This window comes from Penaeus vannamei, chromosome 3, assembly GCF_042767895.1.
Source record: "Penaeus vannamei isolate JL-2024 chromosome 3, ASM4276789v1, whole genome shotgun sequence".
Lineage (NCBI taxonomy): Eukaryota > Metazoa > Arthropoda > Malacostraca > Decapoda > Penaeidae > Penaeus > Penaeus vannamei.
The window spans coordinates 1944618-1962117 of NC_091551.1; the positions used below are offsets into that span (position 1 = coordinate 1944618).

Here is a 17500-nt window from a genome sequence, read left to right on the forward strand (position 1 = left end):
GAGAGAGAATGAGTGATAGTGAGAGAGAGAGAGAGAGAATGAGTGATAGTGAGAGAGAGAGAGAGAGAGAGAATGAGTGATAGTGAGAGAGAGAAAGAGAATGAGAATGAGACAGAATGAGTGTGAGGGAGAGTGAGAGTGAATGAACTTAAAAGAGTACAAGAGTACCTTTGTACATGTTTCTACACAACCTGAGCTGAACAGGGTGTGCCCATAAATTGCAGTTGCCTTCCAGAACCCGGGCTACATGAAGGATGCTTTTTACATCTCCATAGAGACCTTACATGCTCCTGGGGATGGGCAGATGGAGAATGTGAGTGGAGCTTCGGCCATCTTGAGTACTGGCATGCTGCGGCTCGCCTCTGTTTCTAGGCAGCCAGACACTCACATGTGCTCACACCATAGGCTTGATGTGTGTCAGTTAGTGAGAGAAAGACGCATGTACCCATCACCAGGCCCTTGGTTGCATGGTAAATCCTCTGTTTTGCCATCATTGTGTTTGTGGAAATGATGTTTCATCCTCTCTTGGTGGTCATTTCTTTCTTACTCACCCACTTTTTCATATCCTCACTTACTTGGGATGTGGTACATGAGGCCTCTCTCAGTATCTGGTACGCATTCTGAGTGTGGTGTTCAACAGTCTTACTCCCAAACTTGTACCTTATCTAATTCTGTTTTTTCTTCAAGCACAGCAGTGAAGATTTCGAGCACAAGGGAATGCTATGCTGCCCATGTGTCTCGGTCTCTGCTCTACTTGAGTCAAGGCTATAGTTTGCAAGTCACAAATTAACTTTATGAAGCTGTCACTATATGTACAGATATGCACTGTATGCCTGAAGCAAAAGAAGTTTGATTTGTTGCCATAGTCCCATGCATAAATAAGCAAATTATAGCCTACACACAAACCATACATACGGCCTGTTACATTTTGCATCTGCAGCTTTTATTCATGCAATTCCTGCTTTTCAAAATGATTATATCCGGACTGTCATACAGCAATGCATCAGCACAAACGACAAAATACATAAAGTTGACATTACCCTATTTTAACTATGCAATTGCAAAATAGACAAGGCCTTCAACAATGTCCTAACACCTTGCTACCCAGCTCACTCCTCAGGTATGAGAGCTTTCCCAAAGAGTCTGAGGCCTAACTCAGGTAAAGGTAATCGTTACCTGACCATGGCAGTGATGCTAAGAAATCCACCCCAGATCTGTCGTTCTGTGTTTCTCGCTCTTTTCTTTCTTTTTTTTTTTTATCTTTCATTCATTGATTTCTTTTATCCAGCACCCGCAAGTTATTGTATATCTTCCATTTTTTTCTTCCCTATTTGTCTGCATGACAGAACCCAGGCTATATGAAGAAAAACTTTGTAATATGCATTGAGACACTTCACGTGGCTGATACGGGGAACATGGAAAATGTGAGTCCTGTTTTCTGTCATTTTGGTTTTATCTCTTTCTCTCTCTCTCTTTCTTGTCCTTTCTTTTCTTTTCTCTTCTCTTCATATCTCATTTCTCTTCTCTCTTTTCATTACTTCTCGTTTCCTCTCATCTTCTCTCCTCTCTCCTCTCACCCCACCTCGTCTCATCTCTTCTTGTATCTATTATCTCTTTGCTCTTCAATTTTTTTCTCTCTTTTCTTCTCTCTTTTTATTTTTACTCAAAATTGATTAGGTAGTTCCTCATTTATAGAACACCTAGTTGATTTTATATATATATATATATTTTTTTCTTCTTTTTCTCATTAGGAGAATGGTCTCCGAACAGATCATTATTTTCATTTTTACCATGGTCAGGCTACGTAACTTAAGTTGCCATAGATACATAATGAGAGTTGATGCTGAATCTTCTGTTATTCTTTGATTAGGGACATATCTTTGCAAACTTTATTTCTTCTATCAGACTTTTTATGTAACAACTTCATTTCTCAAAATTTGTTAACCAATAGAGGGAAAGAAAAGAAGAAAAGAAAAGAAAGCCATTATTTTTGAAAAGGAGTGTAACTTCGTATAACATTCACTGTCAAAAGTACACCCAAGTCAGTTAGTTTTTATTATCATTACTATTGTTATTATTATAATTGTTATAAATATTATTATTGTTATTTATTATTATTATTGCTTCAAGACCTTCTTTGATTCTTAATGTAATTTTTAATCCGGTAGATAGGGAAAGTTCATGAAGGAGAGAACTACATCCTGCAAATTTTGTATCAGATGTGCCTTTTTTGTGGTAATTGAGTGATGCATCGAAAAATTAAAAATAAAGTGATGACTAAGCTCCAGGATATTTAGAACTAACATGAGCATGTGTTTTAGGTACCTCAAGTCTTATATTCTTTGCCCAAGAAGATATCAAATTATCCAATGCCATTTTCACTGCTAAAGGAAAAGCTTATGATGTATAGGTATAAGGATACTTTGAAATTAGTATTAAGATTTGTCACTGATTATCTTGTATAGTGAAGAAAAGTATAGCTTTGTCCTGTTACTGATATTGTCAGCAGAAAATAATTTTTTTCATGTAGAAGAGTATTTGGTGGTAGAGAACAGATGAGGGAATTGGTGTCCAATAATGTTCTCAGACTAATCACCTGGCAATACATTTATTAAATGTTTTGTTGGTTTAAGCTTTCTTTTATAACACAAGCTTTGATGTGTTCACGTTAATGCCTTATAGTCATAAGATAGAGGGCAATGATGCAAACATATCAGTGCTTGTTTTAGATGAAAGTTTAAATCAACAAAACATTTAATAAATACATTGGCAGGCCGATTAGTCTGAGAACACCTGTGAATGCTCATGCCCTCAAATCTTGTACCCAATTACATATGTTCAAGGTCAAAATTTTACATAGTGTGTCATGATGCTTTGGTAAATCTTATATTCTTGAGGATGCCCTAAGACTTTCCACCTTTTATTTTTTGCATGTGGTGATATTCTTCACAACTTCATTACTGACTCTTATGACTGTAGCTTGCTTGAAACTGAAAGAGTACTACTAAACTGTTGTATTTGTTAGTTTATTAAGTACATTTATTATTCATCTGCTCTGAGAATTTTAAATTGAATTTTATTGATCTATAGTTGATATTAGTTTTCAAAGAAATTGTTTGTCTAAATAACAGGAAGTGTTGCTAGAGACACCTAAACTGCAGTTAAATTTTATTTTACCAAACATGTGAACTCAGATTTTAATGCTGTAACTTCTATTTTAACCTTTGGCAGGCACATGAACTCACCGGTGAAAAATTTAAATTACGTGAGGTAGTACCTATTGACATTGCCAATGACCCAGTTAAGTCTTCAGATTACAAAGCTGATGAAGACCCGACCAAATTCAGGTCTGAAAAGACTGGTCGTGGGCCACTGGTAGGCCCAGAGTGGTGGAAAAAGGTAAGGATGAATATAGAATGATCCAGACATTAGGGTGAAAGTAACTTTCTGATACAAGGAATAATAAAGGAGATTTTAAATTGTTACAGTTCAGCTATTGGGAGAATTCTATTTGTGGATATGAATGTAATGAAGCTATTGTAGTGAAGGAAATAAAGAATATGGCCCAAGTATTATGTGTGCTTTCCTTTTCAGTGTGATCCAGTGATGACATGCTATAAGCTAGTGACATGCGAGTTCAAGTGGTTTGGACTACAGACACGTGTGGAGAAGTTCATCCAGGACATTGAGCGTAGACTTTTCACCAACTTTCATAGGTGAATTCTGTTTTATTTTACAGTTGTATCTGTTAATTTAGGCTGGGATGACATTCCATCACATCTAGGAGCCTGCTTTAAAATTTGTGAACTAAACAGTTGTGTGCTTGTTTAGCCCTGCTGTGGTCATTGAGGAGAAACAGCCATGAAAAAGTAGTCATAATACCTCTTTGGACTCATCACATGAACAGTTGCATAACCTGTAGCCAAGAGTGTAGGGTTGTAGATTTATGTCCTGTGCTCCTTATTTTTTTTTATCAAGAAACTGACCGTGCACACACCAGAGAGTTTTGATATGGGGCCAAGAGCTCTTGACATGAGTGGGTGTACTTAGTTTTAGTTTTTTTCTTTCTTTCTTCAGAAAATATCAGGGTCATTCTATTTATAAGGGTAGGGTGTAAAGAGATCACCTTAATTTTGTCTTAGAGATGGGCTAACTGGAATAAACCCAATAATTACATTCCTCCAGGCAAGTGTTCTGTTGGATGGACAGATGGCATGGAATGACCATGGATGACATCCGCCGCTTAGAAGATAAAACAAAGGATGAGCTAGATAGTGTAAGCACATATTTGCAATTGCTTTCTTTTGTGGTGAACATAATTTATTGATCTTTTTATGCATCACTTCATAGGAGTTACATAAAAATTATTAATTTATATGGAACTTGCAAATGATTGTGATCATTTAGCCTTTTGCAAAGCTTGGGCTTTAATAAGAATTAGGGTAATAACCACTTATGAGAAAGAATAAAATGAATGCATTAAACTGATGATATATATAGTATTTTGCAACATAGAAGTAATTACTTGTTAAATATCCCCCCTTCATTTTCCCAAAAACAGCAAAGACAGCAGGGTGAAGTACGGGGCACCAAAGGCGAGTAAAGGATGATCCAAACATCTTTACTTGCACTGGATCATGCTGGGAGCCCAGGCTGCTAGCTCCAACCCTGCCATATTATATAATGTTCAGGATACTGTGATCCATGCCAGCTCTGCACTGAGCAAGATACAGAGGCAAGCAAGCAGTGTACAGGCATCCCACCTCTTCCATGTGATGGTGTGCACTGGAACCTCCTGGAGTCCTGTTACTGCGAGCTTGAAACCAGGCAAAACCCAAGTTGGAATTACTCACAGTCTCTGTTAGTATTAATTTGAATTGTAATTGAGGTTATCTAAGACTTTTTTTTTTTATTACTATCATCATAGATATTTTTATTCCTTTTTTTTTTTTTTTTTCATCTCGGTGATTTTTATTGTAAGATTATATAAGTCGTGGCATGAATACAAGGGGATGCAAAGACAGTGAAGAGTGTCAGAGAAGAGTATTAGCAGCCCTTATTGCTTGTACAGTCTTGAAAGGGAAGATTATCCTTGTTGCTGGATAGAAGCACTTTTAGCCCGTAGCAAAGGAGGACTGCAGACCTGCTAGTTCACAAACATTTTTATCATATAAGCACTACTTCTGTACTGCAACTGTGAAATATTACATGTACCCCGAGTTACCATGCGTCTGGGATAGATAGCTGTTTCGGGCATGTGTCAGATTCAGATTAAAAGTTTTACTACCATATATTTGGGCATGAAATGAAGTTATTTAGTTTCTGCTTGTAAGATGGAGATTGTCTTGGGAATAACAAAAATTGTTTTAAAATCAAATTTTGTTCAGTGTTGAGGTTGGTACATGCTCGCAGTAAGAATTTTACGTTTCCAAGTTAAAAGTTGGGATTTTTATTTTAATAAAATATCTATTGGAATCAAAATTAAAGGGTTCTGACAAGTAGAGTGTAAGGTTGACTTGTTCACATTTTAACTTGTATTTTACTTGATTTTGTATGTTACAAGTGAGCTATCTTTGCTATTCAGTAATTTAAAAGCAGGACTTTCCCTGATGTATGGTACAGGACCTTTACCAATGATGTTTGGCAACACAATACTTCATTCCTTATAGTCCAGTGTGATGTAAAAAGAGTGCAACTTGATCTTTGATTAATTTTGAGTAAAACATGTGAGGAACTTACCAGAATAGTCAGGTTAAGTTAGTAGGCACTCTTGATTCTATCTATTCTAGACAGAATAGTTGACCTTTATGGTTATTATGTATTATTCAGGAATACAAATAACATGTATAATGGAAACAGATGAAAGCTCTTTAGATAATACATATGATTTGATCTGTGCCATGTACATGCTGTTTTGTATTTGGTGCCTCTTGAGATTTAATTAATGAAATTTAGTGGGTGGGTTGGGTGGGTAAATATCATTATTGCCACACTAAATTGAAAGCCAGTGAAATTGTGATTCTGTGTCCCTTGCTCATTCATGCATTGCATGGAAAAGTTAAATGAATACAAGTTAGGACTTACAATTTTTAGGGATAATTTGAAATTAAAACCTTGTTGATAATCTATAAAATGATAATGACTATTAAAAGGTATGGCAAATATATTTTATTGTTTTTCCTTTTGCACCCTGCAAAGATTTTTGTGAAAGATGTTGCTGCATCCATCCTGTTTCTAGCTGTGAGGGTCAGGAGGCGGCATCAAGCTTGTCCATGGCCCATCCTGTTGGTTTCTTGAAGTCACAGCTTTGTCATCTTCCTTTGAGCTTTCTTCCTGAATTATTTCCAGAAGAGACAAGTTCAGTGGCAGGATTATCCTCAGTAATTTAAATCAAGTCTGTGTAGGCAGACCTAGATTGTGCAAGCAACAGGTCCTTTGCTAGTCTCATAGTGCAGTCTTTGGCTCGGTCCAAGTCCTTCCATACAGTTATCAATATGTCGATACTTTTGCTGTATTAATTTGTTACTCCTGCCACCAGCAAAGTCATCTGACTTTCTAGTCTGACAGGCTGGAGGTATGAACTACACTAGTTGAAAACTAATTTTATATTAAAACTGATCCCCCCAATCCCTTGCCCATTGTTGTCGTGGGGGGGCTTAGGAGACGGAGACTGAGACTCAATGCAGGGATCTCCCCTGCCTAGGGCTTCAGCCCTCGACTCGACTAATTTTGCATGGTCTTTTCCCTCTCCAGCTTTTTGTTTCCGTCCCTTCTTCAATCCCTTCTACCACTACTTCCTAAGGTGTAAGAGCCGTGCTGAAAGGATGAGAGGCTGACCTTGTGTCAGTCCTGAATGGCCTGCGGGAACCATGGGCATGGTACTCCCGATTTAATCGTCTAGCCCTTACCCCCTACAGGGCACTGAGGGGTGGACTATTTATGTCCCCGGCCCAAGGCTCTCCTTTGACCATGACTGAACACTGAAACTATTACCCACCACAAATTGCCTACTAGTGCATTACCCACCCAAGCAGACTCAATCTCCAGAAAACATTCCTACCCTCCCAACTTCCTCAAATTCATCAACTCTACCCCCACAACCTTCATCAAACACCCCAACCTCCCTTATTACTACCTTACAGCTGTATTCTCCATCTCTCCGTAATACTACGCCCCTCAACAACACTCCCGCTTCCACACGCCCCTGTCCTTCTACCACCACCAACCCTATAAATATCTTAACTACTCTAGTAGTTAAGTTTTAGCCCAGCTAAATGGGACCAATTTTTCGTGATCCCCCCTACAGCTCCTTACTCAGGCAACACTTCTCTTTCAACAATGTCTCCAAAAACATGTAGGCAGAGTCCCTTTCCGTACCTGATGCGATCACTCCCATCTTGTAGCAGTCAGATCTGAAGCTGAAGCTATAGCATTATCAAAACCAATTGATCTCTCTGGCAACCCCATCCCTGCAGAACCTCATCCAACTCTTAATACTTGTACCAGAACTGTCTCTATCTCCCCAGCAAACTGCCTAATCGATACCAAAGATTGGTCAGATTGTGGAGAAGACTTGCTCGGCTGCCTCAAAGACCAGGAAGTTATATCAGTACATTGCTACTCCCTTCCTCCTAGAGGTCATCGAAAGAAACCCACCAACATTGCCAAAATTACTTTCAGTACACATGACCTTCCTGTTCATATCTACATTAGTGGACAATCTCTCCCTGTTCAACCATACCAACCTCCTCCCCGTCAGTGTCAAAAGTGTTTGCAATTTGGACATCCTACCAATCACTGTTGCTCCACAAACCGATGCCCCCTCTGTGCCCAACACGGTCATAACAGATCAAACTGCCCTGCACAAACACGCATATGTGCTAACTGCGGTGGCCCCCATAATGTATTTTATAGAGGCTATCCCACTTACAAGTTCGAGTCTGAGGTAGCAGCTCTCAGATACAAAAATGGTCTCACTCTATGTGAAGCCAGACATGGAGCACACCGACAAGGTTTCTCTTATACTCCCTAATCCAGTAATGTCGATCACTCTATTCCTTATCAGTTTTAATATAGAATGTAAAAAAAAAAAAAAATCCAACTTCCACAGACAAAGCCTGGCAGGCTGTTAACTCTTGGTGTGATGCTATCCACATATCTGAGTTGTTGATGCCAGACATGACAATAGTAGCTGACATTGCATGTAGGTGGGCTTAATGGACATTGCATAGGCAGATACTTTAGCTGATGGTGAGCAAAATATTAGTCACACACAACTGTATGAATGTGATTACTCCCTTCACAGCTAGTTCACAAGAAAATGCATTCCAGATTTACTGTTGCTTAAATCAAGCAAAAGTTTTTTCCAGAAAATATTAATTCTTGAACAAGGAATAAGGCTTACAAAAAAATTCATTCAATTTGAAACAAAAACTCATCTTCTTATTTAAGGAGTAAATAAAAAATTCCATATAATAAAAATTTATTCACAAAATACTTTTAAGATTCCATTAACAGTTGTATCCTAGTCTTCACCCAGATTATATTACTGGATGCAGATTTCCACATTCTCCTCTATAAGGCTACAGAAAGGTCTAACCTTGAAACATTTTGTCAACATTTATCCTGTTTCCAAATGACCACACACATGCCAAACCCTATTATATTGCTAAACTCCAGTGCAACAAAAGCACTTGAAAATGTGGCACACAGATGAGACTTCAGCAAGATAAGAGCTACTTAATGAATGTTAGTACTAATTTCAGGACATTTTGGTGAATACTTCAAAATTTTTAATAATATACAATATTAGTTGTCTGAAGCTCTCTCCCAAAATCAGGTCTCTTTACGCAACAAAAGCATAGAGCATGAAATATGTACACTAACTGATGCCTTGATGGTGAGCCTGACTGACTAGATTTACCTGATCTGTCTAAATACAGGATATTCATGTAACTATAAATGTGAAATAATGAACAAGGATGTGCAACAATCACAGCAAGACATCTGATGGCTAGAATTCAACAATGGATATGGAACAGACTAGAGTTCCATCAATGGGATCCTCATCACCAAAGTATACACAAATAGAAATCCTAATATCTATGGTATGTGTTTGTTTGTAAAAGGGGGGGTTAAAAAGTAATTGAATATTCACATTTTGGCCTTATCAGATTTTTTTCATCCATCAATAATAATAATAATAATAATAATAAAAACTGCATCATAATTTTAGTGACCATATCTATAGGACAATGATCAATATCACATTTTAATACTTTTGTATCCTTCAGTAATCTGAAAGATTATAAAAGCCCCTGAAAAAAAAGAAAAAAATACAAAACACATGAAAACATACACGCACATAGTTAATATACTTTGAGTGCATGTCAACACTATCCTCAAGAAAATCCCACCATCTAATGTAAATATCACAAGCTTCCACATATCTGTCAGGGATTTTTGCATAATGTACAAAATGTACTTTTCTTTATCAACTGGCTTACATATCGTACTACCAACTAATCATTATGCTACAAACAAGCTTAAGTCCATGATAACACCACAGGAGCACTGCTGTTCTGGCAAACAAGGATTTACAAAGGGGTTAGCCTTTTTCAAGATCTTTTTATGACATTAAGTCTACATGGAGGGGAGGGGGATGGCAGAACAGTTAAAAATAAATAGAAGCACTGAAATGAAAGACGAGTACAAAGATGCACAATGCATGCCTATCAAAACTTTAAAATTATCTCTTGGAAGGTTGTTTTCATGATAAAGTGGTCATAGACTACTTCCTGTGCAAAAATGCTTAAAATTTGGATGCAATAGATTCAGAACATGGACAATACTTGGGAAGATTTCTAAACAGATACAAATAGTCACTGCAAATTGTACTAACCAAAATTACAGCTACTCTAAGATATGTTTAGTATTCCCCTGTTTACATAAATTACAAATTTTACTTTGCATACAAAATGATGCTACAAAGAAAAAAAAATATCACTGGAATATATAAACAGTTGAACAGGATAATATTGTTTTGATACAACAAAAATATACACACCTCAGATTTTCCTTTTCTCTGGTAATTATTCTCTGAAGTTGCAGGAATCTCTAAATAGACTCCTTTAGAAGTACTGGAACTCACTCTCCCCAAGCAACAGGTGCCAGAGAGAGCAGAACTAAACCCGTAAACAAAACAACTCACTGATGAGGGCAGCCATGGATATGACGTGAATACACTGTACATAAGTAATTTCCATGAAGCTAGCTTAGCTGGTTAGACAATTTTTATTAGTGGGTCACTTGGTTAAGTAGTTTAGTTCTGCTCTCTGTGGTACCTGCTACTTGGGGAGAGTCCAGGAGGCTATTTAGGATTCTATATAGAATGCGTTTCAGCATTCTTCCTTCTTGCAGGAAAACTTTTTCCTTATAATAAAACTTATGTCGCTACCATGCACCACAGTGTGTGCCTTACGAGCACCATGTACTTGGACTAACTTCTACATAATTTATCTTTTATGTAAGCTGGGTTGAAATAATGAAACATCTCTATTTGATGATAACATTGTACCTCGCTGACTGTTACTTGTGTGTTTGTGTCTCTCTTTGAAGCTAAGATACACAAACACACAGTCTGTATTTGATTTTAAGACATTGCTTTCATGAATATTGGCAAAATATGGACAGAAGCAAGTTTTCTCCTACTATATTCATTAAAATATTTACCCAAGAAGTGAAAACTTATGAACCCACTAATGATTAAACCACATACATAATAAATAAGAGTAACACTAACTAAAAACAAAACTGGAAGAACAAGAAAAACAAAATTAAAATTGCAAACAGTATGAGGAAAGTTTAGTCACATTAGATAACAATCAATATATTACTTCAAGGCTTGAAAAATCCTCTGCAAGTGTTACCAAGATTCAGTTCCAGAACGGCAAAGGTGCACAGCACAATTACTCACAAACAACATCCTCTCACTTGGACCAAACACCTAATAAGAGGAAGCAGAAGAGGAGGAGGAAGAGAAAGACGAAGAAAACTGATATGCCTAATTAGGGAGGTTATTTCCACTTACAGAACAAGTTTTTCTGTTGCTGGAGACCTTTTTGTGTCTCCGTTTGATTGTCCGGCTTTACTTTACAATTACCATCACAATGAGGAATATAAATTAATACAGAGTACATTTATGAATGGCAGTCAAATGAATTGTTATTAAAATCATGGATAAAACCACCAAAACTAATACTGTGTGAATATTAGATACCAACAAAGTGGTCCTCTCAATCCTTTCCTTATCTTCATAGCTTCGAAAAAATATATATGTTTATATCAAATATGAACTAGCTCTTAAAACATTTCTCTTGACTCTAATGCATCCAAAAAGATATACTATGACACAAAGTTCTTTCTTTAAAAATCAAAGTGGCTAGTTAACTCTTTTTATCAATTTCTCATCAATTCCTAACACATCCATTTAAAAAGGAAAACAAACAAACAAAGGCAACTGAAAGAAGGTAGAAAGATTGCAAGTGGAACAAGCTACAGAAAGAAAAAGAAAAGAAATGGCTCACAATCTACATTCCCTTCCTTTCCAAAACCCTTATCACATGTTGAAAACAGAGTAACTTATAAATGACTTCTGATCTTGATATTCAATATTTTATAGTCTAATAATTACTTTCTTCTTACTTTCTTCCAAGTCTGCATTATCTAAACTCTTTTAGGACAAATAGAGTATAAAATACAAAAACTTTAAAAAGAAGAGTAGCTGGATACAACCCTGATGCAATGGAAGCATTAAAATTTAAACCATAAAAAAATAAAGAAACATACTTTTCAATTTCATTTCTAAAACAGAACGAAAACCAATTGGAACATGCACCTTCCAGAATGCAGTCTATGTGATACCTCTAAGCCAAACATCACTGCACATGGAAATACTTGCCTTTAATCTACTTGCCATAGCATCTCCCTCTCTTCTTTTCTTTCTCCATCTCCATCCGAAAATATGAAACTAGACATATACTTTGATTCAGAATCTGTACAAAATCTACAAAATGTCTGAAAATAGGGTAGCTGTGTGGGCAAGAAATCTTCAAATCAAAAAGAAAGCATTTCCTATAGGTAAGCACACAGTCTCCAGAAGTCTAACCTGGGTAATATCAAGAAAACCTTTGCTGACAAAAGAAAGAACACCGTACATTTAGCATGTCAATATATCTAAGACTGGGTCACTGGGTTGGCCCTTTCAGCCTTCCTTAATGCCTGCAATATCACATGTGTAGGAAGATCTGTTATGGGTAGATTTTCCTTCACGAAGTTGGAAAAATTCTTATACACATAAAGTGGTATCCATTCATATATATACATAACTGCAACAGAGTGTGAAAAGCATTATATTCATGTACAAGATAAGGCTAACTACACAATGTAATATCCTAGTAACCCAACATTTCTTATAAGACAAAGGACTGCTACATTTTTGGTTTGTCAAGAATGTATTTTTACCTAAAGTTCAACAAAACACACTGAAGCAATCCAATACTGAAAAGGCACCTCTATGCAATATTTTTTTCTTTTTTTTATTTGGCATTGCAAGAAAATAGTAAAATTCCTCATTGGTTAAACATTCCACTTTCATTGAAAAGATTTACTGAAATTGTATCAGGATCCCTCTGTGATTAAGAATCCAAACCACAGAGTCCTGCATTTCACATTCGTTCCGACCCCTTGAGCATGGTCCACGTCTGTATGCCTTATCAACGCATTAAAGGCCCTGCTCTTGCAACAAGTGCTTCACTGCATCCACAGGGTAGACACACACTCACAGCTGCCTCATTCTTACCACTGGTTCCAACCCCAAAATGCTTCTCAAAATGAGCTGAAGTCAAGAGAATTCCGTCACAGTGTGTTGGTTCTGATGCAGTGAACACTTCGGATCCTTTTTTATCTATTTTTTATATATTTTTTATTACTATCATTTTTTTTTTTTTTGTCTTTTCTTTTTAGAAAACTTATAGCCACACTTGAGTCTTGGTCTCGTCCACAGCCCTCTGCATATCTGAGCCAGTAGGTCATCCACCTCCTCCACACAGCTCACTCGTTCCGCTGCCTTCACCTACAACAAATGATTGCGTTACTTGAAGGGACAGAAGAAATTTTGCCTGGAACATGCAGGCTTTAGAAATCATTCTTATTAATATAGCAGGTCCTATCTGAGGAACAAAAAGTAAGAACACTTATGAGAAGCTTTCTTTCCACAATAATGAATAAAGTGGAAGACTAAACCTCTCTCTTGTTAACAAGAACAAGGATTATGATTAAGAGATTTATCTGTACTAAAAGAATAATATTACTACAACTACTACTGCTGCTGATAATAACTGCAGCAGCACCAGTAACAACAACAACAATAATAATAGCCATAATAATAATAGTTGTAGATGCAGTAGCATTCATTACAAAATATATATATATATAATAAATAAAAAAAAAACAAATAAATATAAAATAACAATGATAATATCAGAAAAAACAGATTTAAAACAAAACACTAATAACAACAATAGCAAAAAACAACAATAACAATAAGAGTATTAAAAATAATAATTATAATAATAACAATAATAATAATAACAATAATAATTATAATCATAATGACAAAAATAATCATAATGATAATAATTAATGATAATGATAATAAATAATAATAATAACAAAAACAATACTGCTATTGAGGGTTTGATCATTCTCAAGAATTAACTGTAGAACTCTTAACTGTACCCTATTATCAACATGATAAAGATAACAAACCCAATAAAGTAAATGATACAACACCACCTCTTCTATCAGATACAATCTAACATAGAGAGATGAGTAATCATTAGTCACTGGAAAAAAAAAGGAAAAAAAGAACAGATAACCAAGACTGACCTTGACAGTCCGCTGTGGGCCAGAGGAGGCAGTTGCCAATGCCGGAGTAGCAGAGGACCGTCACTGCCGCCAGGAACACCAGCGAGCAGATTGTGCATGGCTTACGCTCTAAGAAGAAACCAGTCAAGTAGAGGACCATGAAGACCACATGGTTGTGTAGGAGGCCCGCCGGGACGGGCTTGGGGATCAACAGCACGGGAATGAGCCACTGCAGGCAATACATGGTGCTGGGGGTCGGCAGATCTGGAGGGGAAGACACTGGCCGGTTACTTGCACAGTTTATGCATTATGTATATAACACAAACACTTTTTTATGAGAAAGAAAAAAAGAGATAGATAGATAGAAAGATAGAGATAAAGGGGGGAGGGAAGGAAGAAGGAAGGGAGGGAGGGAAAGGAGGGGGAGGGGGAGGGAGAGGGAGAGGGGGAGAGAGAGAAAGAGAGAAAGAGAGAGAGAAAGAGGGAGAGGGGGAGAGAGAGAAAGAGAGAGAGAGAAAGAGAGAGAAAGAGAGAGAAAGAGAGAGAAAGAGAGAGAGAGAGAGAGAGAGAGAGAGAGAGAGAGAGAGAGAGAGAGAGAGAGAGAGAGAGAGAGAGAGAGAGAGAGAGAGAGAGAGAGAAAGAAAGGAGAGAGAGAAAGAAAGAAAGAAAGAAAGAAAGAAAGAAGGAAGGGAAGGAAGGAAGGAAGGAAGGAAGGAAGGAAGAGAAGGAAGGAAGGAAGGAAGGAAGAAAGAAAGAAAGAAAGAACGAAAGAAAGGAGAGAGAGTGAGTGAGTGAAAGAGAGAAAGAGAGAAAGAGAGAAAGAGAGAAAGAGAGAGGGAGTGAGAGAGAGAGAGGTAGTGAGAGAGAGAGAGGAAGAGTGAGAGTGAAAGAGTGAGAGAGAAAGGAAAAGAGAGAGTGAGAGAGAGAGAGAGAGAGAGGGAGGGAGGAGGGAGGGAGGGGAGGGAGGAGGAGGGAGGGAGGAGGGAGGGAGGGAGGGAGAGGAGGGAGGGGAGGGCAGAGGAGAGTGAGGGAGGGAGAGTGAGGGAGGGAGGGAGAGTGAGTGAGTGGGTGAGTAGTGAGTGAGTGAGTGAGTGAGAGAGTGAGTGAGCAGAGTGAGAGAGTGAGAGAGTGAGAGAGAGAGAGAGAGAGAGAGAGAGAGAGAGAGAGAGAGAGAGAGAGAAGAGAGAGAGAGAGAGAGAGAGAGAGAGAGAGAGAGAGAAGAGAGAGAGAGAGAGGGGGGGGGGGGAGAGGGAGAGGGAGGGAGGGAGAGAGGGGGAGAGAGGGGGGAGAGAGGGGGAGAGAGGGGGAGAGAGGGGGAGAGAGAGAGAGGAGAGAGAGAGAGAGAGAGAGAGAGAGAGAGAGAGAGAGAGGAGAGAGAGAGAGAGAGAGAGAGAGAGGAGAGAGAGAGAGAGAGAGAGAGGGGGGGGGGAGGCAGGAGAGGAGAGAGAAGGGAAGGAAGAGAGAGGAGAAAAGAAAGATAAGAGGAGAGAGGAGAGAGAGGAGAGAGAGGGGAAAGAGGAAAGAAAGAGGAAAGAGAGACGGGAAAGAGGAAAGAAGAAAGAGGAAAGTGGGAGAGGAAAGATGAGGAAGGAAGGAGGGAGGGAGGGAGAAGGACAGGATGAGTGGAAGGGAGGAGGAGGGAATGAGTAATTTATATTTTTTCTGTTATCATTGTTATCATTGTGTGCAAATCTCACCACACGAAAAAACACACAAACATTCCTAGCCCAGTCAACCCAGATAACAAAACATCTGTCTCTCCACATACCAACAACCATTACTCAGAGACTGTATCAACCAATTCTCTGTTTAGATCTGGGAATGATCCCCATATTGAGACTCCCTGCTCAGCCAAGGAGCACACCTCACTCCTTTAAATCGCAGATACACTCCACGATCATTGTTCTTTTACCTCACTGGGACTGAGTACTGTATACATATTGTCCACTGTGTGAATTTTTTTTACTAGTATTACTATTTCAAGTGCTACAGTTATGTTTTTAAAATGCTAAAACTAATAGCGATAAGAAATATAAAAGGAATACTTTTTGCAGAACCATCTACATGTAAACAAAATTAATAAACTAAAATAAAAGTAGCCATGGCAAGATCGTAAACTCTCTGTACCTTCTAAACACAATCCCCCAGGCTCTTCTCCTTTGACATTTAATAATCATGGTATAAAAATTCCTCAACTCTTAACCAAATCTTTGCCTGACATCTTAATAGATCCAGATTTGATGTTTCTGGAACTGGAAAGTAATTTCAAAATAATTCTAGCATTTAATTCTATTAATCAGTTTTACTTTCTTTCTTGACCAGTTGTGGAAAGTTGTCAGCCATTACTGATGGTTGTGGTTCGGTCCAGACCATGACTGTTGGGTTGGCTAATAGTTTAGTGATGGCTGTCACGGTACACTTGATAATACATGCAGATGCACCAGCTCTGCATCTGTATTCAGAGCTACACCTTCTGAAGTTGTTCAAACTCTTTATTTTTACATTTTTGAAAATAAAGACTGCAAAAGAATGGATACATGCCTTTCCCTGAATTAACAGAGTACAAACTATCAAATGGCTGCTCTATGGTAGCCAGCCACCATTTGACCTAGGGAATGTTAAATCAATTTGCAATCTAATAGCAAATGAATATATTAAAGAGACTTTCAATCTGATTCCCTCATATTAATTCTTGTCATGTTCAAAAAAGTTTCAAAATAGCTTATTCATTTAGCACACAGATTATGACTACTCCGGTAATAATCCTTTAAATGCATGATTTAAAAAAGCAAAAGTCAACACCCACACCCACACACTCACTCATGCAACCCTCCCTTTTATTTCCCCTTGTTGAGCAACGCACTGATGTGTTGAGTTAATGTCTCAACTGGCCTATCCGACATCAGTTAACTATATTCATATACACTTCCATCATCCATTTCATACTAAAGGTTATAGAAGTTATGTTCTGTAAAATAATGAGGTCTTCCAATGATGGTCTGTGAAGTAAACTTTCAAGGCTCAAAAACAGAAGAAAAACAGAAGTATCGTTGGATGCTTATTACACCAAATGATTGCTTTGTGTAAGCTGACTTCAGTTTCTGCTGAATTCTTCTTCCTATATGACTTGACATTTGGCTCATATATCCACCTCGTGTGGCTTCAGAATGGCTGTGAAATACGTCAGGTTTGTCAAAAGGATCTAGGAGAGGAACTGGGATAAGTGAAAATAAATAACAGAAAGGAACAAACAACAAGATATTAAGTAATTTTTTTAAAGGAATATTCATTAAACGGAAACTGCTAACTGACGTCACCAAATTACAAATAATCACAAGGGGCCCTACCAACTTCCAGGCATGGTGCAGTTTCTTGCCACCCCAGTCTGTGGTACCTAAGGGTTTTAGCCATTCTGCATGTTTCAAAAAATTATTATTATCAACAATATTTACCATTTTCTAGGAGACAATTTCTTGCAGATTTTCTCAATTTTTCACACATCTCATCAAGTATTGCTATACAGAGAAATAATCAAAGAATTATAGAAGTAAACATGAGACCAGTACCTGCGGCA

At 37.7% G+C, this 17500-nt stretch overlaps 2 protein-coding genes across 4 annotated transcripts in view; one reads left to right on the forward strand and one right to left on the reverse strand.

Annotated features, from left to right (window-relative positions):
- The window catches only part of LOC113816725 (phosphatidylinositol transfer protein beta isoform), a 22983-nt gene extending 16817 nt beyond the window's left edge, over window positions 1-6166 (forward strand). The window contains exons 5-9 of one of the 3 annotated variants that reach the window (XM_070139668.1): window positions 236-313; window positions 3232-3399; window positions 3595-3716; window positions 4186-4276; window positions 4562-6166. In XM_070139668.1, coding sequence (XP_069995769.1) covers window positions 236-313; window positions 3232-3399; window positions 3595-3716; window positions 4186-4276; window positions 4562-4603 — 501 coding nt within the window. In that variant the 3' untranslated portion in view covers window positions 4604-6166. Of the gene's footprint in view, window positions 1-235; window positions 314-1346; window positions 1425-3231; window positions 3400-3594; window positions 3717-4185; window positions 4277-4561 lie in introns of all 3 variants that reach the window. The other 2 variants (XM_070139665.1, XM_070139671.1) reach the window with 2 other exon arrangements.
- Window positions 6167-8470: 2304 nt separating this feature from the next.
- bc10 (BLCAP apoptosis inducing factor bc10) overlaps window positions 8471-17500 on the reverse strand; it is a 12845-nt gene continuing 3815 nt past the window's right edge. Inside the window, exons 2-3 of the mRNA XM_027368785.2 lie at window positions 13948-14190; window positions 8471-13132 (exon numbers count right to left, since the gene is read on the reverse strand). Of these exons, the coding sequence (XP_027224586.1) occupies window positions 13089-13132; window positions 13948-14170 (267 nt within the window). The 5' untranslated portion in view covers window positions 14171-14190 and the 3' untranslated portion in view covers window positions 8471-13088. The remainder of the gene's footprint in view (window positions 13133-13947; window positions 14191-17500) is intronic.